Source organism: Loxodonta africana, chromosome 19 (assembly GCF_030014295.1).
Source record: "Loxodonta africana isolate mLoxAfr1 chromosome 19, mLoxAfr1.hap2, whole genome shotgun sequence".
NCBI classification, from domain to species: Eukaryota; Metazoa; Chordata; class Mammalia; order Proboscidea; family Elephantidae; genus Loxodonta; species Loxodonta africana.
Genome location: NC_087360.1, coordinates 47,949,722 through 47,973,448, shown reverse-complemented (window position 1 = coordinate 47,973,448; position 23,727 = coordinate 47,949,722). Strand labels below are relative to the sequence as shown.

The window sequence follows — 23,727 nt, the reverse complement described above, 5'->3', positions numbered from 1 at the left end:
GAGTGCTTGCCACCATCCTGCAAAATTCCTATCTAGTCTCTTGAGGCTTGGTCCAACTCTGTCTCCCACACTAAGTCTTCTCAGGCCACTCCAACCTTTTGTGATCTCCATCTTCTTGAAACTTCTACAATCCTTCCATCTTCTTATACAAGCTATCTTCAATGTTTTTTTTCTTTCTATGGGCACGTGTCCTGTCTCCCTTCCCATGGCTTAAGAATAGGCACGAAGTCTTTGTATTCTCACCCTTCAATTCTTCACCTAGTGTCTGGTGTCAAGATAGAGTGTTCAGCAAGCAGTTTCAAATCTAAGCAGACTGCCCACCTACCTCAAGAATTCCATACCCCCGAAATCCAATAGTTTTTTTATGAGGGAATTTGATCAGATGGATATAAAGATAAATACATATGGGACAAATGTCCTGAAATCTTACATATTCTTTTCTCCAAGCGAGTGCCTCAGTACACTTTCCATGTAAGTAAAAACTGTAGTAAAATTTCCTCAACCAAAGTTCAGGGACCAGCAGTTATGAGAAAGGTGCCCAAAGTTAAGAAAAACAAATCCCAAACTAAATTTCTTCCACTAAAAACACAGACGCACAGAAAAAAATCCACCAAAATTCTAACCATTTTTACAGTACAAAAATTTTATTTTTTGTTAGGATAATTTAAAGTTTAAAACTGAAGTAGACATATTCATTTTACAAACAAGATATCCTTTCATAAGTAAGACCATTAAAAACAGTAAACAAAAAAAAGCTGTCTTTACAAAAAGCTCTGTGCATAGCAACTTTATACTGTATATAACCGACAAAGCAAAAACGATAAAATGAAACTATACAGTTTGAACATGAGACTTTACTGTACAAAAGGTAGAGAGGATAATGGTTTTAAACCATGCATATTGAAATGTGCAAAGAAAAACTGGGGAGAATTATGATGCTATAACAAAAAAATGAGATAAATAACGAAGTAAGTCATCCCTTTACATGAAAAATCTTACACAGCTCCTCTTACAAAGATAGGATAGAATTTGTAGTTACCTATTTTTTTTTATTCCAAGTGGCACAAAAAATAACCTGGGACTGGGATGATTCAACGGCAATGACTAAAGAGGACAGAGTAACTTTGTTTTTAATTTATTATTACACTAAAAATAATCCTTACACACATTTGTACAATTAAATACATCTGTTGCTGCCAAGGTTCTAGCTGAATTGTCAAGGATGTCTGTTATTTAGTTACACACATTTTTCGGTGTAAAGCTACCAACAAATTCTACGATCATTTTGAAGACAGTACTGCACTCATCTTCATGCAAGAGCAAAATTCACAGATTCTAAAAGCAATGCTACTTAAAAAAACATTTCCTTATGTTGGATTGGCTCAAATCCAGGTCTAAACATGCTTAATTTTGTTCTGCCTTCATTTTTGGACGGTAATGTTTGTATTCCACATGCTATTCCCCTCCCATAAGATTTTTCACTGGGGAACTTTCTCTCATGTGTTTCCGTGTATTTTGGCGCTTTAAACCCTGACTGTGAGGGATTGTCAGCAGTAGTTATAAGCATGCCAGGTTTCCAAAACCTTGGATTCTCATGTGCATAGAAATAATATTTGGGTCACACTGGGTAATTTCAGAATGGATTAAAGGCAAATAAGACAGTTGGGGGTTGGGTAGGTGTGGGGATGTATCCAGCGGGAAAAGAAAAGGGATGCAGAATTTATGAAGTCATCTAACATTGGCTCAGAATCACTAAAGATGTTTTCCATAAGAGCTGCATCAATTTCTAATGCTGGAACCCCACCAAGAACCCCAAACTGAAGTCCATGTAGTCTATATCGTGGTGCCAATGAGTCAACAAGGAGAGCCCTGGCCTGGGAAAATATGCCATCCTCATTGGCAATCCAAATCAGCCTGAGTGCATCTCCAGGATCACATAGATTTTCAAATACACCTCTGGAAGAATCAGCCCCTGTTAGAAGCTACTGCAAGGTTTTCCTCCCTACGAGCTAGTCACAGAACTCTCGGGAGCCCATCTGAGGGCTGGACACCTATGCTGCTTGGAACAGAACCCCTAATCTTAGAATCTAACAAGAATCTGGATTTCCATTTCTTTAACCATTAGGAGAGTGATTTAGTGCTTTTAACATTCCTCTTCCTGTCTTCACACCCCACTCCAACAAGTTGTTAATTGGATACTTTTTTTCCCCCCAAGAGAGTTTAATGCCATGAAAGGGGAAATTTACAGAGAGAGAAAAGGACTTGGCCATTCTAAGATTGATCCTTAAGAGTCTGAAAGAGCCGAAGTCATCTTTTTCAAACCCTGTTTCTACAGCTCTGTGGGGTTTATACCTTCATGCTGAAATAGGCAACCAAAGAGGAGGGAGTGGGTAGCTCTGCAAGGAAATTTCTAAAGGGGCCCCATGGTTCAGTATGTTATGTGGCTTTGGGTCTTCCTTAAGCGGTGACACTTGTTTCCCTGGGATGCTAAAGGCCTGGGACACACTAAAACATGGGAATTTTCTGCACTGCTTAGGGGAGAATGTTGAAAGCTAATATAAATTTCAAAAAATATATTCACAAAGAGTGAGTACCAAAAAGGCCATGTAGACTCCTCAGAAAGCAGATGGAGCTGGGAATGAGTTGACGGGTTTGAGTATTATTAGTGTATGTGCATGTTGAGATTTTGTTTCCGTATTGGGTTGTTCTGCAGGACTCTAGATTAAGTTCTTGCCCATGAGTCAAAAAAATAATGGAAAAAGAAGGGAATTTAGAATGGGGGATATGAGTCTAGTAAATAACTGCAGTAATAATCACACACCTTTTTAACTTGTTACTACGTTTGCATCATTTTCATTTAACATTAGGAAGAGAAATTCCCCTCTCTTCCAAAAAAGGTCTTAATTTCTACCTCTACTTACAATAAGTTACACATTTATTTATTTAAATAATTGTAAAACATTTTAAAATTTTTCCCTTTTTTTGTTTTTTTTTTTTTTTAAAGAGATTAAACTATAAGCAAACACGCACAACGACATCTCATCATTCAATTCAGGTTTTGTTTTAAGAAAGTCTTCCATGCTGGTACCCTGTTTTGTTCAAATTTTTTTTTTCTGCATAAACTAAATTGGTATCTGAAAGGCTTCATAGAAAATAGAAACTTTCAACTTTTTTTTCCTACAAAGAAAAACAAATAGTATCCAAAATATTAAGCATGAATTGTTTGCCAATTTTTTTTCTTAAATATTTTACAAACATAGGAAGGTGGTTTTCATAATGTTCATAACAAAGAATGGCATTTCTGCTCTTAGCACACTGACCATGTCAACGACATCTTTTGTCCTTGTCCACAAGAAGGTCAGTTTGTGTAGTCACCATCACAGCTACGGGAGAAAGGTGAGACCAAGTAAGATGCAGGCTCCTTGCATACGCAAATCTGTTCGTCATGTTCATTTGGAGGCACAGCTCTCCCAAAGAGCTCATAGTGCTTTACTCAGTATTGGTCCATCAGAATAAGTAGTTTTGTGCTATAAGAAAGCAGTTCTTCCTCTTCTTTACATCGGTGGTACGACAAGGCCGGTCATGGCTGCAAGGAAAGAGTGGCACAGGAATGAGAGTTGAAGATGGTTCGCATTCAAGCAGATAACACAAAGAGAGGGGCAAGGGATGAAAATGACAGCTGATACAATCCAGGGAGATGGAGCCCTCAGTTGACATTCAAACCAATTTTCCCCAGGTTTTTTTTTTTTGGTCCAGCAGGCAGCCTATTAGAGGCACTGAAGCCTTATTTAATCACTGAAATCCAAAGCTTGTTGGCAGAGTTTTGCATGGGAAATCAAGAGTTGTTTTGTTTTGTTTTATATTAACAAGTTGTTATAAGTGTGATCGTAGATGTAAACTAAATTGTAACTGATGTGTGATATATTTTTTTATTATTAGACTAAAACACCTTCCAAATTCTATCGTTCCAAATCAGTTAGGAGAGGAAAGAAAACTTCAGCTGCTGAGCCTGTTCAGTTACTAGGCACCATTTACAGCAAATCACACTCTGTATCTATCCTAGGGTTCTATCCAGGCTAGCCTAAATTGATTAGCTGTTTGTTTTAAGTGACTCATCTTCCTTTGGTGCTCACTGCTATTATGCCATGTTCATTCACTAATGAATGCTGTTCCCTCATTTGGGAGTCATCCCAATCCCCACTCCTCATTCCGCATCCTGGTACAGCGTCCAGTGCACCCTCAGCTACTCAGAAGGATGTGGACAATGCTTATTCCACAGGGAGACTCCCTGGGCATTGCCGACTGAGGAGATCTTGAGACAATCAGCTCTAATTTCCCAAACTCAGTGTAAGTGTGAGGGGACAGGGGAGGCAGGTGGAGATCAAGTAACACCTTTTTTTTTTTTTTTTCCTTAAAGGAAAGCTGAAAATATTTGCCGGAGTCTTCAGGAGTGAGGAAAGGACTGTATTCCACCTGTGACAATGTGGAATCACAGCCAAGGCTTCCGCCGACACCAGCACAACATGGGAAAATCACACAGCATAACGCAGTCCTCTGGCCACGGCTGTCAGATGATGAACTAAGAGAATTTCCATGTTTTTGGAAATTGTCAGCATATTTTCCTTGAATCAAAAGTTCAAACCCTATCTGGAATTAGATACTTTGAGTTGTATTGTCCACATCTCATCTAGGGGCTTATTAAACATCGTAGAAGCATTTTGCTGAGTGCTAGTTACAAGCCAATGGCCCCAAGTCCCCCTACTCCCCACAGCCGTGTCTCTCTCATCCCTCTGCCCCTTTTCCCCACTCCAGCTAGTCCTCTCGGGCTGAATTGTCAGCCGTCTATTTCCCTGCCCACACAGCCTTTATTGAATGTTTGTGAGATCTGGATTAAGGTCTTACACAGCTAGCAAAGCCTTAATTATTTTTGCCTGTATTACTATATATTGAATCGATGTAACTTTTCAATAAAGGTGGTTCAATTCTGGACACTCCCTGATGACTTGGAGATATAGCAACCCTGGTAATTATCCCAGAGTGTAGGAGTTTTTTTTTTTTTTTTTCCTGGAGGGAACTGGAAAAGGAATCTGGCACACAGTGTACAATATTATCTTGACAATCAACACTCATCACTGTAAATGCCTGCTAAATGAGGCACATACAAGGTGGGACAATGAATGCTGTGGGTCTGAATCTCTGGCAGTAGAATTCTATATGGCCTTTTTTACTTTAACTTATCTGTTACATTTAAAAGTCCTTGCTATTGTTGTAATTGTTAGGTACCACTGAATCAATTCTGACTCATAGCAGCCCCATGGGATAGAGTAGAACCGCCCCATAGGGTTTCCTAGGGTGCAGTCTTTATGGGAACAGATCACTAGGCCTTTCTCCTGCAGAGTTCCTGGGAATGTTCGAACCGCCAGCCTTTCTGTTAGCAGCCAAGCACTTAACCGTTGCATCACCAGGGCTCCTTTTAAAACTCCTTAGGCCCTTCCTTTTTCTGTGTCTTCAGAGAGTTACTTAAAGAGCTTATTGAAAGGGCACAGCTGCTCAAAGAGCAAGATCCACCACATGCTGGAAGAACAACACATTTCCCATGTTTTTATTCTTCCTAGCCGTACATCAAGCACTGGGTGGGCTGGATTTCTGCTGGGTGGTGACCCTGACTTGTTGCTTGTAGAAACCACAGTCAACACACAGAAAGTAGAAATGAATTGGAGAAAAAGTAAGCATTTTCATGGGGGAGGGCTGCTTAATTACACTTCGGTTCCTGTTTACCTTTGGCATTTCATGGAAAAGCAATACTGTCCCTTTGGTCCAAGGAGAAAGTAGGTATGGGCCCTGGGTGAAGAGAGGAATTGCATTGTTATTGTCCTGGGACGGGTGGTGGGCTGTAGGTAAGTGCACAGGTTCTGGCATAAAAGTCTAGGTTCAAGTCATCATGGCTTTTTTTTCAGTTAAGCTACTTAACTGAGAATGGTAATGATGGAATGACCTTCTGCTTAGGGTCACGTGTGAGGCCCTAATGAGACAATTCATGTAAAGTACTCTGCTCAGTAGTTTCACACGTAGTGCTCAGTAACTGTTTGCACAAGGTAAGGGAGCTTTGTTGCTCATGCCCCGTGCAGATGAGCAAGGCCGTCTCGCCTTACAATAATTCTAGAGAAGAGCCTCTCCATCAGTGTGATCACCAAAGGATCTCAGCTCACATATTCAGTCTCTAACTGTCTGTCTCTGAAGAGATAAGCTTCCTGCTTAGCAGCCCTGCATTCCTGGATTCCTGTAGTGACTGTGGATACTACACTAAATGTCAGCTGGGTTTTCTCCTTGTCTGTCTTATGAGGCAGCTAAAATGTTCAGCACAGAGCTTCCATTCACCTGGTTCCAGCTGCCCAAAACAGGGGTCTAAGAACAGAAGGCAAAGCTTGTGAAAAAATCCTTTGTCAACCCCAGCCTCCTCTCTACCAGACTGTATGAAATACTGTGCTATTTCACATTATTAATCCTTCACCTTTCTTAATTCTTCCCACAGTTAATTCACAGCATCCCCTGGAAGTAGCTGTCATTTTTCCTATTTAACAGACTAGGAATCAAAGCTCTGAGATGACAATGACTTGCTCAAGTTCACATGGCCTGGGAGGAGCCAAGCTAAAAGTGCAGCACACATCTGGTGAGCTCAAGTCTAGTGATCTTCCAACGGTTAATACTCACTGAGGTTCTCCTCAGGATTCTCTTTTATTTCTCCACACATTGCTCTATACTTACATAGTTATTTGCAATTTTTTTAGGCAATAACCCCAACTTGACATGTTCTTCTTTTTTTAAGGCTCAGATAATCAGGAAATGAAGTTCCCCATCATTTGGAAAGAACTGTAGGATCCAAAAGAGGTTTGGAGCTTCACAGTGATTCCATAGAAATGAAGCTAGAGCCTAGAGTTTGTGCCTGTGCGTAACCAGCTGGTTCATTACTCCTGCAGACCCAATCAAGGCTGTGCAGCTCAGTCTCTAGTGGTGACCAGAGGCTCACATAAGAACCCTCCAGAAGGTCTTCTGACTATATCTGCTGCTTCTTCCACCACAGGGAAACCTCACCAAGACCATACAAGGCTATCTTCTAGCTCTTTGGGCTGACACAACTTGATGGCAGTGACACACAAGGACCCTGGGCAGGCACCAAGAGGAAGGGTGTGGTCAGAGTCCACGGGAGCCAGTGGGATACTATGTCCTGGCATCTGTGCAGGCCCACAGGAGGCTGACCGCATGGGTGAGGCTCCTGGGGCAATACAGACTGAGGAGAATTGAGACAATTAGCTCTAGTTTCCCAAACTCTGTGTACGTATGTGAAACGGGGTGAAGGAGAGGTGGCGGGTAGAGATCAAATAACGCTTTTTTTTTTTCCTTAAAATAAAGCTGAAAATATTTGCAAAAGTTGCCAGGAATGAGGAAAGGGCCACATCCTTCCTGTATTTCTCCCGTAACAAAGTGTAGGAGGCCTGCTCTTCTCCATGGGCTTTCTTGTGCCTCTCACTCTGCATTTCCTTATGAGACCAGTTTAGTCCCCACTCAGTTTAAGGTGCATGAATAAAGACATGCATTTTTTCATGCAGGAGGGCTGCTAACTACACGCCAGTTACTCTTTAGCTTTGACATTTCATCAAAAAGGTAGAAAGTAGATATGGGCCCAGGGTGAAGAGAAGAATTGCACTGTTATTGTCCTGGGAGGGATGGTGGGCTGTGCGTATGTACACGGGCTCTGGAGTCAAAGTTTAGGTTCAAGTTGTTGTGGGGAACCATCATCACTGAAATGGTGTGGGAAAGGGAAAGATGCAGCTACTAATTAGCAGTTAATTTCATTTCCCACCCTGTTGATGAAGCCTTCATGGAAAAAGTTCTGGGCACATCCCCTAACAATGGGAAGGAAACCACGGTCTTTGATGAGAGACAGGGCAGATGGAGACACTCAGCTACAGGCTGAGCCTGTTTCTCTATAGATCAGACATCTGAAATGAAAATCGGAAAGAAAAAAGTCCCATCAAATATACAGATGTTTCCAACTACCCACACTTTGGGTGGCATGTATACCCAGATTGCTCTGTTGAGTTAGAAGTAAAAGAATTCCAGTAATTTCGCTCCTCTGAGTGCTGGGTTTTCAGTTCTGGTTTTGAGAGTATCTCTGTCTAGTCACCTGACTTTGAGAAGACACCACCCTCTCAAATTGTAGGATGGGACAGGAACCACCCAGGGCTCTGCTCAGCCGCAACTGGTGAATGAACCCACTAAAGTTTCTGAAAAGGATTAGAAAACCCATATGCTACCATAAAGCCTCTAGGTTGATGCCATCCCAGGGGCAGCACAGTTCATCTGAGCTTCCTCATCAAGCTCTGTAGACCTCAGAGGCTTTGATCCACAAGGGGTTAACTAAAACTCTACCGTTTTTGGTTTTATCCAACACTGCTTGTCGTGAATGTTTTCATGTTAAGGTGTGTGGGAGAGCCTAAAAATAATCTGGGCCGTCAGTAAGCCATAGTGCTCAGCAGTTTCCAATTTGCTCTTTGCCATCAGCTGCCTCCCATCCACAACGAGATGATTAGATTCTCATGTACTCATCACATTTGTGTTACGTCATGTCATATTACATTGTAGGACACTGCTCAAAAATGAGTTTGACGGGTGATATTAATTTTTGTTCTTGAAAACAGTATGTCTTCTTTCTTTCCTACCACTCCCCCCGTTGAACAGGCACCTGCTATCAATTTCACTAGCATAAACCAGAATTCTCAGAGCTTGCTGGGTACTCCTGATCACCCTGTTGTTTTGTGCCATTGGAAGGTGTATGCACTGCAGATGGCAAGCAGGTTAGGGACACAGAAATCACCACATGCCATCAGATATGGTGATCCAGATACCTTCTGGAAAAAAGTGGAATGGCCTTGTGGAAAGCACAGTGCTGAGAAGTCCAGGAACTCCTGGACTATATGTATGGATCTACCAGTTAATTCAATGACCTTGAGGAGTTTGCTGGCTTTCTGACCCTCCCCCATCTTACTTTTAGATGGAATACTAGCCCATTTTTGTTGTATAAGCTGTTGGTACCCCATGATGAAAACATCAAAGTATTTCTTTGTAGGTAGATGGCTAAAACCAGTTACAGAGAAGTCGATTCTGACTCATGGCAACCCCATGTGTGTCAGAGTAGAACTGTACTCCATAGGGTTTTCAGTGGCGTAGATGGCCAGACCTTTCTTCTGAGGTACCTCTGTATGGGCTCAAACCACTAACCTTTCAGGTATCAGCTGAGCATATTAACCATTTGTACCACCCAGGGACTCCAGGTAGATGGCTAGAGATATATAATGGTGGGATTTTTATTCTTACTTTGCTAGTACTATGGCTCATGTATCTGCTCACTCCCAAGGTGGTACCTTTGCTTACCTCTGAATCCATTTCCATTGCCACTGGAGCAGGCTGGCGAAGGGGAGCCCTGGGGCCTGATGACAGGAGCAAAGGCACTCTTCTGTTTGACAGCAGGAAAAACCGAAGAGGAAAACGGGAGGATGGAGGATGTGCTAGAAGATCCAACGGTGGGGCTTGATGACATAACTGGAAAGCAAATACACAAATGTCTCCTTTAGGAAGAGGGCTGTCAAAATTAAGTTCTTCTCTCAATATATACATTGTGCACACATTTAGTGAGAGATTACTAATTTCCAGGCATTATACCAAATTCCAGGGATTAAAGAGTTCAATGTGACAGAGTCCCTGCCCTGTCCAGTGGAGGAAATAGACAAGTAAAAGATAATGTTGTAATTATTCTGTTAGAGGAATGTACACAATGAGAAGGAGACACAGCGCAGAGTTTTTTTCTGCCTACTAGAGGCAGGGAAGGCATCACACAGGAGGTGATATGCTAATGGGTCTTAATTTGGGAGGAGAAGTTGGATAAGAGGAGGCAAGTGGGATCAAGGCACCTGCAAATCATCATATCTACCCAAGAGCAGAAGAGCCTAAAAAGCTCTATCTGGGAACCATATGCTTCCCTGGGAACGCCCAGGGCTCCAGAGCTTTGAACTATGAGGTTAACATCTTCTCAGATATTGCCATCTCCGTGGGCCACTTCCTCATTAAATGTAAAAATTTATTAACATTTAGTAGATTACCTCCCTTTCCCTGTACTTTCAGAGCTCCTGAGAAATAAAAGCTGTGCGTCAGATTCCTCTGATGTAATGTTTAGTAAAAAAAAAAAACAAAAACAAATATTAAAATTACTTAAAGACAGCCAAAAGCTAAGTGTTGTAATTTCCAAGAAAAATGAAGGCAACTTACACAATAAAGTACACCCACCTCGTAATGTCAAATACTCTACCAAGTTACAACAAACAAGACAATAGTTTTATCTTTTCTGTTCAGCTTGCTCAAGAAAAGGGTAAACTTGTATTTACAAGAGTAAGATTCTTAGGTATAGCACCTTATAGTATAAGGAGGTCATGTTTTAGGGACTCAATAGAGTGTAATTCCCAGACTTCTGAACTGTCCAAGTCACATGACTTGGCAAAACAATTGTCGGAGCCTAATGGCAATTTTTTTTTTAATGGCAAAGCCCAAGGTCCCTGGGTGACACAAACAGTTTATGCTTGACTGCCAACTCAATGGTTAACAGTTCTAACCCACTCAGTGGTACCGTGGAAGAAAAGGCCTGGCAATTTGCTTCTGTTAAGGTTACAGCCAAGAAAATCCTGTGGAGCAGTTCTACTCTGTAACACATGGGGTCGCCTTGACAAGTTGGAATTGACTCGATGGAAACTAATGACAACAACGATGACAAAGCCGATGATAAAGGCTAGGAATGCTAACTCCTGGTTTGCATCTTCAGAAGACAAGCTATCCCACAAAGTAATATACGAAAGTGAGGACCGAGTGTGATTTATGGTCCAATGACCAAGCACAAAATGAATTGAAGGTTAAGTGTTCAGATGTCCTGTTTAAGAATTCACTCCCATATCCCCCACCCATAAAAATATACATGGGACTATATGCTTTAGGGCATAAAGCAATCATATAGCATAACTCTAATATGATGGCTTTTACAGCTGAAATACAAACCAAAGACTTCAAAAGAAGACCTTCATCTAAAAACTGCTTTTCCTTATCCAAACCCACCGCCATTGAGTCAATTCCAACTCATAGAGACACTACAGGACAGAGTAGAACTGCTCCATAGGGTTTCCAAGGCTGTAAATCTTTACAAAAGCAAACTGCTGCATCTTTCTCTGTGGAGATGCTGGTGGATTCAAACCACTGATCTTTGGGTAGCCTTTATTTAAAAAAGTTATTCAGAAGGAAGCATCAGAGAACATCTCTGTCTTTCTTCAAGTAAAACAAATCAAATGAAAAAATTGCAAAGGGGGATCGAATACTGGAAGATTCACATGTAACACTTGACAGTGTAAATGAATAAGAAATTGGGGTAATTCACTATAAGATAAAGTATAGGGTTAAGCATCAAGAGGGGCTCACATTCACGGTTTCATGCAAACCCTCTATTTCTAGTCTTGGGTTTTGCATCAATGAAATAGAGATTTTAATATATGAATATACACACGCACAGACACACATATATAAAAAAAAAACACATATAGGGGCCCCAATACATGGCATAAATAGAATACAAACCATAGCTAACAATGTACAAACACCGGAAGAGAAACCACATAACTGGGAGCTCCTAAAAAATAAACACTTATGCTCGTTGAAAGACTTCGCCAAAAGAGTGAGAACCTAGAGACTGGGAAAATATTTTTGGCTATGACGTATCTGACAAGGGCCTAATCTCTAAAATCATAGGATACTTCAATACCTCAGTGACAAAAAAGACAAATAATCCAATTAAAAAACGGGCAAAGGATATGAACAGACACTTCAGCAAAGAAGACATTCAGGCAGCTAACAGATGCAGGAGGAAATGCTCACGATCATTAGCCATTAGAGAAATGCAAATCAAAACTACAATGAGATTCCATCTTGCCCTGGCATTACTGGAACTAATAAAACAAAATCAAAAAAACAGAAAATAACAAATGTGTTGGAGAGGTTGAGGGGCGACTGAAACTCTTACGCACTGCTGGTGGGAATATAAAATGGTACAACAACTATGGAAAACAATGTGGTGTCTCCTTAAAAAGCTAGAAGTAGAAATACCATATGATCCAGCAATTCCACTGCTAGAGAAATAAGAGCTGTCACAAGAATAGACATATGCATACCCACGTTCACTGCAGCATAACTCACAATAGCAAAAAGATGGAAGCAATCTAAATACCCATCAACAGATGAATGGATAAACAAATTATGGTACATACACTCAATGGAATACTATGAAATGATAAACAACAATGATTAATCTGTAAAACATCTCACAACATGGATGAATCTGGAGGGCATTATGTGAGTGAAATAAATCAATCAGAAAAGGACAAATATTGTATAAGACCACTATTATAAAAAAAACCCAAGAAAAGGTTTACACACAGAAAAAAACAATCTTTGATTGTTACAGGGATGGGGAGGTATGGGGGGGGAATCACTAACTACAGAGTAGATAAGTGTTAACTGGTGAAAAGAAAGAAAACACAATATAGGGGAAGTCAGCACATCTGGACCAAGGCAAAGTCGTAGACACTTCCTAGATACATCAAAACAACTTGAGGGACCTAGTTGCAGGGCTGAGGGCTGGGGATCATGGTTTCGGGAGACATCTAGGTCAATTTAGCATAACACAACTCATAAAGATAATGTTCTACGTCCTACTTTGGTGAGTAGCGCCTGGGGTCTTAAAAGCTTACAAGCAGCCATCTAAAATACATCTATTTGTCCCACCGTATTTGCAGCAAAGGAGAATGAAGAAAACCAAAGACACAAGGAAAGTATTAGTCCAGGGGACTAGTGAACCACATGAACCACAGCCTCCACCAGCCTGAACCCAGAAAGACTAGACAGTACCTGGGTACCACCACCGACTGCTCTGACAGGGATCACAATAGATGGTTCCATATAGGGCAGAAGAAAACTTAGAACAAAATTCAAATTCATACACACACACACAAAAAAGACCAGACTTACTGGTCTGACAGAGAGTAGAGTAACTCCCAAAACTATGGCCCCCGGACATCCTGTTAACTCAGAACTGAAGCCACTCCTGAAGTTTACCTTTCAGCCAAAGATTAGACAGGCCTATAAAACAAACAATAACATAGGTGAGTTCAATCAAGTATACATGACCAAATGGGAAACACCTACCCAAAAGCAAAGACAAGAAGGCAGGAAGGGACGGTGAAACTGGATGAATGGACACACGGAAACTGGAGTGTAAAGGGAAATGGGGAGAGTGCTGACACATTGTGGGAATTGCAACCAATGTTATGAAAAATTTGTTTATAAATTTTTGAATAAGAAACTAATTTTTACTTTAAACTTTCACCTAAAACACATAAAATGTATATATACACTCTCCCTTTTCTCTGAGACTCAGAATTAGAGACCAAGGAAAAGCTAACACTCAGAAGGCCGCAAGTCTGACCCCAGTTCAATCTCTGCCACACTACATGACCCACACAAGCACAAGATGTGTGCCTCGGTTTCTGTGTCTGTGATATCAGCACCTCCCCTCACACACCATGTTAGACACGGAGTTTTATATTGTTAATTAGGCAGGCACACACACACACATTCATTTATATTCAGTACTTGACTTACTTTTACAAATTTGTTTTATAATAATAGGCCCCATCCTAATGTGGGGCTTGCTAAATCAAATATGGCCACTTCTCAGTGGAAGAGGAATCACCCCAAGCTAAAAGAATAGCTAAAGGGTAAATAAGCAAAGAACTATAACACACTCGTGGAATGGGAAGAGTCCATTTAAAAATATTTTTTATAAAAATTTTGTGAAGATGTCAAATTATTTCCAAATTAATTTAGAACTTAATGCAACTATAATAAAAGTTCTAAAGATTTTTAAATATACCTATGTTCATATGTAAACAAACAACAAAAAGAAACAAAAAACACCATTAGAGCCAGAAAATTTTATTAAATTTTTTTTTAAAGAGGGACCATTTATCTTACCAGATAGTAAAACTTATGAAAATCTACATCAGGGAAGTCAGTGTTGTACTGGCATACTAGCACAGAAAGAGGCAGACAGAGTCTTGCAACAAAATAGAGCCCAGAAACAAAACCTGGGTATATATAAGAATTAATACATAATAAAGGTGACATTTCAAATTAGTGGGGAAATAAATGCAAGGGAACAATAGCCATTTAGAGAATAAAATAAATTTAGATCACTTCTTTGTGCTAAACACCAAAATAAATCTCAGTAGATTAAAGGGTTAATCGTAAAAACAAAATTATAAAAGTACTGGTAGAAAATTAGAAAGGTTATATAATTTATATACATTCTAAATCTGATGCCAAAGCCTGCATGGAACTGCAAAAGACAGAGTTGACAACATAATGAAAAACTTCTGTAACACACACCAAAAGACAAACAATAAATTAGGAAAAATATTTGCAATGCCTATTACATACAATGCTAATATCCTTCCTTAACAGCTAATATGTTCTTATAAATTAATTAGAAAAAGAAAACTACCAGTAGAAAAGTGGGCAGAGGACATGAAAAGGAAAGTCACAAAACGAGAAATGAAAATAGCCAAGAGGCCTATATAGAAACATTCAAATTTATTAGTAATAAAATGCTAATTAAAACAGAAATGAGACGTTATTTTCCACCTATCGAATTGATTAACATTAAGAAAAAATTATCAGGGCAGGAAAGTAAATACTTTTGCTTTTCTGAGGGGAGAATGAATCTCTCTGGAGAGGCTTGAGCGAGACATATCAAAGCATTTTAAAATGTGCATATCCTTTGACCCAATAATTTAATTTCTAAAAATTAATCCAGAGGAGATAACCAGGAATATTAAAAAAAAAAAAAGAATAGATCTAAGGATGTTTTTATGCTCTTCTATAACAATAAAAGAGCATAAAAACATCCTTAGTTCTTTTTTTTTTTTTTTTTTTAATAAAGGAAACCCTGGTGGTGTAATGGTTAAGTGCTACAGCTGCTAACCAAGCGGTCGGCAGTTCAAATCCGCCAGGCGCTCCTTGGAAACTATGGGGCAGTTCTGCTCTGTCCTATAGGGTCACTGTGAGTCAGAATCGACTCAATGGAAGTGGTTTTTTTTTTTTATATATAACAATAAAAAAATTGGGGAAAAACTTAAATGATCAGCAATAGGGTAAGTTATATTAAGTCCATGCCATGAAATGCTATGCAAACATTAAAGCTAAAGGTGGAGAGGAATATTTAATGGCATGGAATGACAGGCTTCCTCAAGTAAAAAAGCAGATTACATAATAACAAGTACATCCAGGTCTCACCTTTATTAAACACACACAGCAACAGGCTAGAAGGGTGTGACATTGGGATATATATCCCAACTTCTAATGCTGGTATCTGATTGACAGAATTATGGGTAGTCTTAAAATTATCTATTTTATTTATCCATATTTTCAATATTCTCTACAATGGACATGTACTACTTTTAAAGCAGAAGAAACCAATAAAAGCTATTAAAATTTAAAAATAGAAAGTCTATTTTCTTTGGTAAGAAATAATACAACCCTTGTTGTTAGCTGCTGTCAAGTTGTCGAGTCGCCCGAGAATGAAACAGTGCCGGGTCCTGTGCCATCCCCATGATCAGTTGCAGATTGGACCATTGTGATCTACAGAGTTTTTGTTGGCTGATTTTCATAAGATCACCAGGCCTTTCTCGTCTGCCTTAGCCTGGAAGCTCCGCTGAAATCTGTTCAGCATCATAGCAACATACAAGCCTCCGGTGGCAGAAGGGCGGCTGCCCGGAAGGTGAGAATTCTACCGCGGAACTACCACTACCCCCTAGAGCATCCTTAGCAACAGCGCAGTAGTGTTCCTGAAAGATTTATTGTTCTTCCTTGATTTAAGGCGTTACTGCCCGCCAACAAAGTTGCCTATTAACCCCTCTCTTACAAAAACAAACAAGCAAAAACCCTCTAATTCCTGGGAGAAGCTTGTCTATTATATAGCTAAGTTTTAAAAGCAAACATTATTCCAAATACCTGCTCTTCACGTCTTAGGTAGGACATAAGTCTGTATCACTGAAGGGCTTTATAGAGCCTAGCAATGTACACCTGACTTCGGCAATTCTGCCACTTTTCCTCCACCCTCTCTTTCATTGATTTTATGGCCCAATCTCATTACTCTTGCATCAGAGTAGACATCAACATTTTCAGAATGTATCTGTTCATAACTATGGTTATCTCTGCATAGGAATAAAAAAAAAACCAGTGCCGTCGATTAGTGTGTCATTTTTCTTTCCTTCTTTTTACATATCCATACTTTTCAAATTGTCTATAAAGAGAATGTTACTATTGTAATAGGGTTTTTTTTTTTTTAAGAAAAAGACAATAGAAATGTATAAAAAATCAAAAGAAGTTGATTTTTATGTAGGAGTATGATCTCTTTTTAAAATTACTTTCATATCTTCCAAATTTTCTATAATAATCATTTAAATACTTCACAATAGAAAATGTCTTAATATTTCTTTTTGAAAACATAAAAATATTGAGGAAGGCAAGGACATAGTCTATGTAAGTGAAGTAGGATCCCCTGAGAATAGGTTGGATTCCTACACATATGTATGTATGTATGTATGTATGTATGTATTCTTTCCAAACTTCAGGCTTGCTTGGTGGCTATTCTGCTTTGGGAGAAGAGGTCCCTTTGGTTGTTACTGGGCTGTTGGATAGGTCATCTTTGGGGACACAGGAGTGTGCCATTTGGGATAGTTGATCACCCATACTCCCAAATGAGACTTTCTCTGGACAGCTATCTCTCTGTGAAAGGAGGCCAAAGCAAAGGCAAGCGTGCCAAGGCCAGAAATCTATGTGAACACGGGGAGTTAAGGAAAAACCACTTTTCTCCTTACGAGGATTGATTGGCTTGCACAGTCCCAGCTGGAACTCACTGGGCACATATCCTCCTTTGCATCGAGCCATTGCATTCGTTGGCGCTAAGGGGTCTGTCAGCATTTCATTATAACCCCCTATTGTCAAGGGGTTAGAATTCAGCCATAAAAAACTTGCACTGAACTGGAACTTGGCATACACTGCTACCGCCAGGAAGTGAAGTTTGTATGTAAAATTGAAAAAACATCTGTTTGGACATTTTTGAAGTAGTGTGAGAGCAAAAAGCAGTAAGGATGCAGGTTTCTGATCCTCTGCACTGGCTGTAATGCGAGTCAAACTTGACTGAGAGCCTTGGCTTTATTTCGTTTTAATGGCTCTGGCAACTGATTGCTCCATGGCAGGGTCCAGCCATATCAGACTAGTTTAAATAAGAAAATGAAAAATCATAGAATTGTGTCTTCAGACACAAGCACCTGAATGGACGAAGTACGCTTTCCCCTGGGTTTGTTTATTTTTCCCAGAGAAGTTAAGATTTAGCTGGTTAGAAATACAGGTCAGATAATATTGTAATGAACTCCACTGGGTATTCAGTATTTTCGAAGTAGGGGAATTTTATTGTAATGAATGCACTCTTAGAATCCCATTCCCAGACTGCCACTCCTTCAGACCCTCCCTCAGAAAACAAAGGTGCAAAGGATCGCACCAGACAGTGGGAGAAAGGAGGAGGATCTCTGTGTAATGTTGCCTGTCTCGGTTGGGCACGGTCTCTTCCTCTTTTTGCTGTTATGTGTATACCGTCTTGTTTTAATGAGTGATTTGAAGATTTAGGGTGTTATTTTTCTTGCGGCAGTGGGTTGGGGTGACCATAGGGGAAAGAAAGCAGAAGGAAACTGTCACTTGCCGGAGTGCAGTAAAAGAAGGGAAAGGTCTGTCCCTGCCAAACGAATAATCTAGTAAGAAACATTCACACCAACCTGGGCATTGTCATTCATCTATTCTCGTTCTTTCTCCCTCTGTCTCCACACACTATGCACTGTATTAGTAGGTTAGCCACTTTTAATCAACAAAAACAATAATTTCATATGTTTAAACCTAATATATATATTTTATACAGAAATGTTTTTGTACATCGAAAATGGTGAAATGGAGGCCATTTCATATGGTTTAACCGAATAAAACATTATAACTCTACCAGATATTTCTTATATTATGGTATAATAAATAAGAGTATTCTGAGACTGATGATATATGTTTAGTTCCATTGTTTTACTATTTATTGGCTATGAATCCTTGAATAAGTTATTTAATAAGGCTTCATATCTTAGAATGGAAAATGATAATAATAATTACTATGTCCATGTCACAAGCTCGTGTGGATGTGACTGGACTATATACGAATGTGTTGTTGAAGCTGTAAAATGCAATTTTTAACTACTCTTACTGCCATCCTCACTATAATGTACCATTATTTAGGCAATGACTCTCCCAGTATTGTGTTAATTGCTGAGGATTTTGTGGCTTCACCACACAGAGCATCTCCTTTATGAGAATTCGTGGGAGAAATCTCTCCAAGGGCTCAGCAACAGAAAAACCAGAGATTCCCCTGAGCTACTTAAAAAAAAAAAAAAAAATGTGTGGACATAAGATTATATAAAAAACAGTGTTTCCTCCTTTGCTTTAGTGTCTTCTAAGCTCAGAACCAAATCAGTGGCCCCCGGGAATGGACTGAAGGGCTTCCATACTTGGCCCAGCATTTATCTTATTTTGTAACCATATATTTTTCTGTCATTTCAGTTTCTTCTTAGTTTCTATATTATACTTTTGTACTTTTAAGATCTCGCTCTTCCTTAAAAAAAAAAAAAAAGAAACTTTTAGAACAAGATAAGGTAAAAACAAGTAAGCAAGCAAGCAAACAAACGGATCAACTATTTGTTTTCCTAGATCCCTGTAATGTAATTAATCTGGGCCATCTGACAAGACACAACACAGAACTCATGCCTTTGGAGTAACAAGATTTTAGTTGTATTAGAAGAGCTAACCTCCGCTACCCTCTGCTACTTGGTTTCGAGTGTAGAAAGTTCTTATATGGATTGAACAGATCACCCAGAAATAACTCATGGCTGTGAGTCCCCAGGGAGCCACAGCTCCCAAGGCTGTGACAGGCAGCCTCCAGACCCAGCCATGCTGCTTCCAGAACCATGGTGGGCGTGTCTGTGTGCTGTCCTTGACTTGCCCTTGTTCCTGGCAGGAGGCAGCCACTCTGGGTCAAAGAGGGCATGCTGCAGAGCCTTGCAACCAGACCCAGCATTACAAAAACATTCTACTCAATCACTGCAGACTCTCCTTGACAAATTCTCCCCGACCCAAAGTATCCCCTAAGTAGGTCTGAAAACACACACCTATTCATTCTCTTAGGTCCCTGGGACCATTATGTAAATTCCTGGTTTAGGGCCCAAAGCAACCCAAATGAGTTTTCACAACTTCCCAGAGTATCTAAACTGCTGCCAGACCATAGATTAAGATTAAGAGGCTGTATCTCAATGTATTACATTATTCCAAGCAGTCAACTTTTAACTCTCTGGCAGTACCTAAGGGAGGTACCTAAGGGAGGGTGGAGTCATGTAACAAAGAAGTGAGCACAGTATGGATGCACAAAATAACCTGAAGTCATAAATTCTGCCTCCAAATTATTGACCTGCTTTTTTCTAACCGTGTGATCTTAGGCAAGTCAGTTAATTTCTATGCACGTCAAGTTCCTCACCCATAAAATGGAGATAATAATACTAACCTCAGAAAGTTCTTACAAAGATTAAATAAAATATTCCATATAAAAATACCCAATAAAAAGTGCACATAATGTTAACTGGGATGGAACTTTAATCCCTTCCATCCTCACAAGCCACAAATACGTTTTCTTTGTAAAAGGGGATAGTTTCATTCCTTTTCTTTTCCCCCAGGAAGCCTTGAGTAGCCAAGTGAGCCAAACCTAGCTAAGGGAAAGGAACAAGAGTCAGGGCGAACATATCATCAGAAATCGGGCTCCTCACCCATGTGTTACAAGACTTGGGAAGACAGCTTTTCCCAAAAAGGCTGAATAGTAAAACCCAGAGGCACAGAGACATAGAAAGCCATTAAGGTGGAAAGGACACTTACTTCCGTAAGGGGAGCCTGTGGGTGAGCCATTGAGAAATCCTGGTGATCCCGGAACACCCAGGTTGGCCATGGGGACATTGCTGTAGCCATTCATACTGTTACTGGAGGTGCTGTAATTAGACTGCTGAGGTGTGGAGCTGGAAGAGTATCCCCGTGGAGAGATGCTGCTTGTATTGCGGATGTATCCTTGACAACAAAGGAGAAGCCCATGTAAATCAACCTGTACACACAGAGTAGGTCAAATGTGGCTACCAAAGGTCCGCGTCAGTCCCAGACAAGAGACCACCACCAAACCAACCTGAGACAGTGATGGAAAGCATGCAGTTGGTTTTTAGCCTTTTATACTTTATTCAAAGAGCCCTAGTGGCACCGTGGTTAAGTGCTGTGCTGTTACCCAAAAGGTGAGTGGTTCCAACCCACCAGCCGCTCCCTGGGAGAAAGATGTAGCAGTCTGCTTCTATAAAGACTATAGCCTTGGAAACCCTATGGGGCAGTTCTACTCTGTCCTATAGCACCATTATGAGTCAGAATCAACTCAACAGCAACAGGTATACCTTCTTCTCTCTTCCCCACCTTTCACAAGGCTGTGTCCCTTATATTTCCTCTCTTCTATTTCTTCCAAACCTGCACTCAGCATCTCCAACTCACACCAAGGAATGACCGGACTAATGGCAGTGTGGAATGACAGCTCCTAAATAGCATTTCACACAGCACTGGGGTCCTACGGATAATAATTGACATCACTGAGAAAAGCATTCTGAGGTCAAATAAAGCTTGCCAAATGTTGCATACTGTAGTAACCTTCTTGAAGATTCACTTATAAAGGGCCTAGAGAATAAATAACCCAGCTTTACTTGGTTGACCTAGTGTTTTCCAAATTAAACAGACCATATCATCTTTTGGCGGATGGTGGGGAAAACCTGTCCAAATAAATTTTGGTTCTTTTAGCACCCTTAAAAAAAATTAGAAATAAAAATATCCCAAAGTTAGGGACATTACTGGGAACATTTACTTCTTTAAGAAACTGTTCTTATGATAAATTTAGACTGGCACCTTAATAATAAAATTGGCCTCAGTGAAAACACCTTTACGCTATATACATGTAAAAGCATTCTTACCTGCATATGTTTGTTGCTATATATTTAAATATGAGATAATATATAATTAGAATTTACCAAATAAAACCAAACCATTCACCCTTGGTTACCAGGAAGAGAGCCTTGGTTATAATAAATGAGAATGACAATAACTCATCCTCTTTCCATTATTCAACATGGTTATCGCAATAGCTAAAGTATAAACTTCATTCAATAGATGCCTCTAAACCTAGTTTCAGTAAGTCTAAACCCATCTAAATTTATAATAATCAATCTTGTCCTTAGATATTTCCAGTTAAGGAGATTCTACCTGGTACCTAAAAAGCTCAAAATCTAACAAGATACCACACATAATATTGAGAAAATCTAGTATATGACTTCATTACTTATCTGCAGAAAACTCTGTTTTCTAGTATATGACTCATGCTTTAACTCCTTCCATTCCAGCAGAACCAACCTTTTAATGTATAAGATGTTTGCATTTTGATTCTGAGAAAGGTCTTACCTTGATTATTTCCCTGGGTTGACTCTGAGATGCTGACCCCAAGCTGGCTGCCATAAGAATTGATCCCCATCATGCCACTGTGAGCTGGAGAGCTGGAGAGAGCTGGGATCTGGCTGGGATTCCTGGGGACACTGTAGAGGGCTTCAGCAATATCTGCAGCTCGCTTCAAAATGATGTCCTATAAAATGGCCGGTGGTGGTGAGCATTTTACCCAGAGTGAAGTGTCAAGCTCAGGAGAGTATAAGATGTAAATTTCTTACCTGGTTATTATGTGGTGTGCCATAGAGGGCTTCCACTAGATCTGCAGCTCTTTTCAGCAGCATTTCCTGGTAAAGAAAAGAAAGTGTGGGGTATATTCAAATGGTAAAACCCAAAATGGCAAAACAAAAGAAGAGGTCAACATATACCCCCCCCGTGTAAATAATTAGTTAAAAAGTCCTATATTTGGTTTGACAAGTAGAATATAATCATACATATAAATCCTTCTATAAATATGTATATACATGAATTCAGTTCTATAAAATGACTCCATAAATGGTTATGCTACTGAAACAAACAAAACAAAAAAAATCAAGCAAATTGAGAGTGGAGTTGGTTAAAATTTTAAAATGTCATGGAAGTTCTATTAAAAATTACTTTCAGACAACTCTCTTAAAAAATCTAGTGTCCAATTAACCCAATATTCTTAAAATGGTTGATTGACCGAGCATAGCGGCATGCCAAGGCGCTGTCCAGAGTACTGAAATTATTTTGGCAATGCCTTCTGCAAAATTTTATTCTAATAAAGATGAATTCTTTCAATAATATTTCCCCCTGTTCATTTTAACCAGAGAGAATTAGCAACCAGTAATCCCTTTCCTCTCATTTTGTTTTTCCACCTCCTGTTTTTTATAACCCTTTAAATTGCTATTAACCTACTTCCCAGATATCATCTAATTTAATGGTAGGGCTGGGGACTTTTCTAAGAGGCAAACAAAGGTGTGATGTACAAGCAACTGCAGTACTTGAATTTTCCTCACAGTACAGAAAAGAGAACATGGCATTTTATAATTTGTGTGCTTAAAATGCAAATATAAGTGGAATTTAAATTTTAAAAATAATTTCTTATTAACTGAATAACAACTAATAACTTGACGTATTTTTTATGTAAAGAAAGCTAAAACCAGGGGCCAGACTCATAATGTAACCTTCATAGGTAAGCTCATTTAAAAGTTACGTATTTCATAGAAATTTTATATGGAAATGCTTTTTACTTCATTAAATTCCTGTGTACATAATAAATTAAAAAAAGGTACTTAATAAATACTTGACTGTAGACTGAGGTTTTCCTGAAATTATGAATAAATAAATCATTTAAATACAAAGGAGTGAGAACTTCTACTTTTAAGCAATTATGCAATTACCTATTTTCATAAAGTTAGCAATGTTTTATAAGCCAAATACTCTTGTAGTGTATCTGTTTTGTAGACCCAAATTTCAGCTTATATATTCCCTCAGAGATCAATCATAATATATTTCATAATTAGTGGAGATTTTATGTTCCTCATGTATCTAAAGCTAGTAAAATCCCAAGAGACTTATATCCAAATTTCAAAGCCTAATTAATTTTAAAGGCAGTTAAATTGCTGGATTTGTCTAAGTTTGCTAAAATCCTACAGAAATGTTCCCACATGTAAATTTTCAAAGCATTTTACCTTAGCTAATCTCTCAGGATCTCCAGGATGCCTTGGGATGACTTTCTGCAGCCTCTGGAAGCCATAGTCTATAGTGGGTTCATTTAATGCTGAAAAAGAAAAGTCCTCTTTTTGAGTTTGTATCCTGGCCATAAAGCAAACCTTCTAGTTAAATATTTCACAGGTAATTGAAAGGTCCTGATATTATCTGTCTAAGAATTGATACATAATGGATGCAATCAATCGTGATTTTTTGCTATTGATATTGGTGAATTCACACTTGTAAGTTTAG

At 39.4% G+C, this 23,727-nt stretch overlaps 1 protein-coding gene across 6 annotated transcripts in view; it reads right to left on the bottom strand.

Moving 5' to 3' along the window:
* Nucleotides 1-1,037: 1,037 nt before the first annotated feature.
* The window catches only part of EBF2 (EBF transcription factor 2), a 212,215-nt gene continuing 189,525 nt past the window's right edge, over nt 1,038-23,727 (bottom strand). For 2 of the 6 annotated variants that reach the window (XM_003412466.4, XM_010592360.3), the window contains 6 exons: nt 23,457-23,545; nt 22,023-22,088; nt 21,763-21,940; nt 20,161-20,346; nt 9,433-9,600; nt 1,038-3,586 (listed from right to left, as the gene is read on the bottom strand). In XM_003412466.4, the coding sequence (XP_003412514.1) occupies nt 3,555-3,586; nt 9,433-9,600; nt 20,161-20,346; nt 21,763-21,940; nt 22,023-22,088; nt 23,457-23,545 (719 nt within the window). In that variant the 3' untranslated portion in view covers nt 1,038-3,554. Of the gene's footprint in view, nt 3,587-9,374; nt 9,601-20,160; nt 20,347-21,762; nt 21,941-22,022; nt 22,089-23,456; nt 23,546-23,727 lie in introns of those variants that run through there. The other 4 variants (XM_003412467.4, XM_064272664.1, XM_023550995.2 and 1 more) reach the window with 4 other exon arrangements.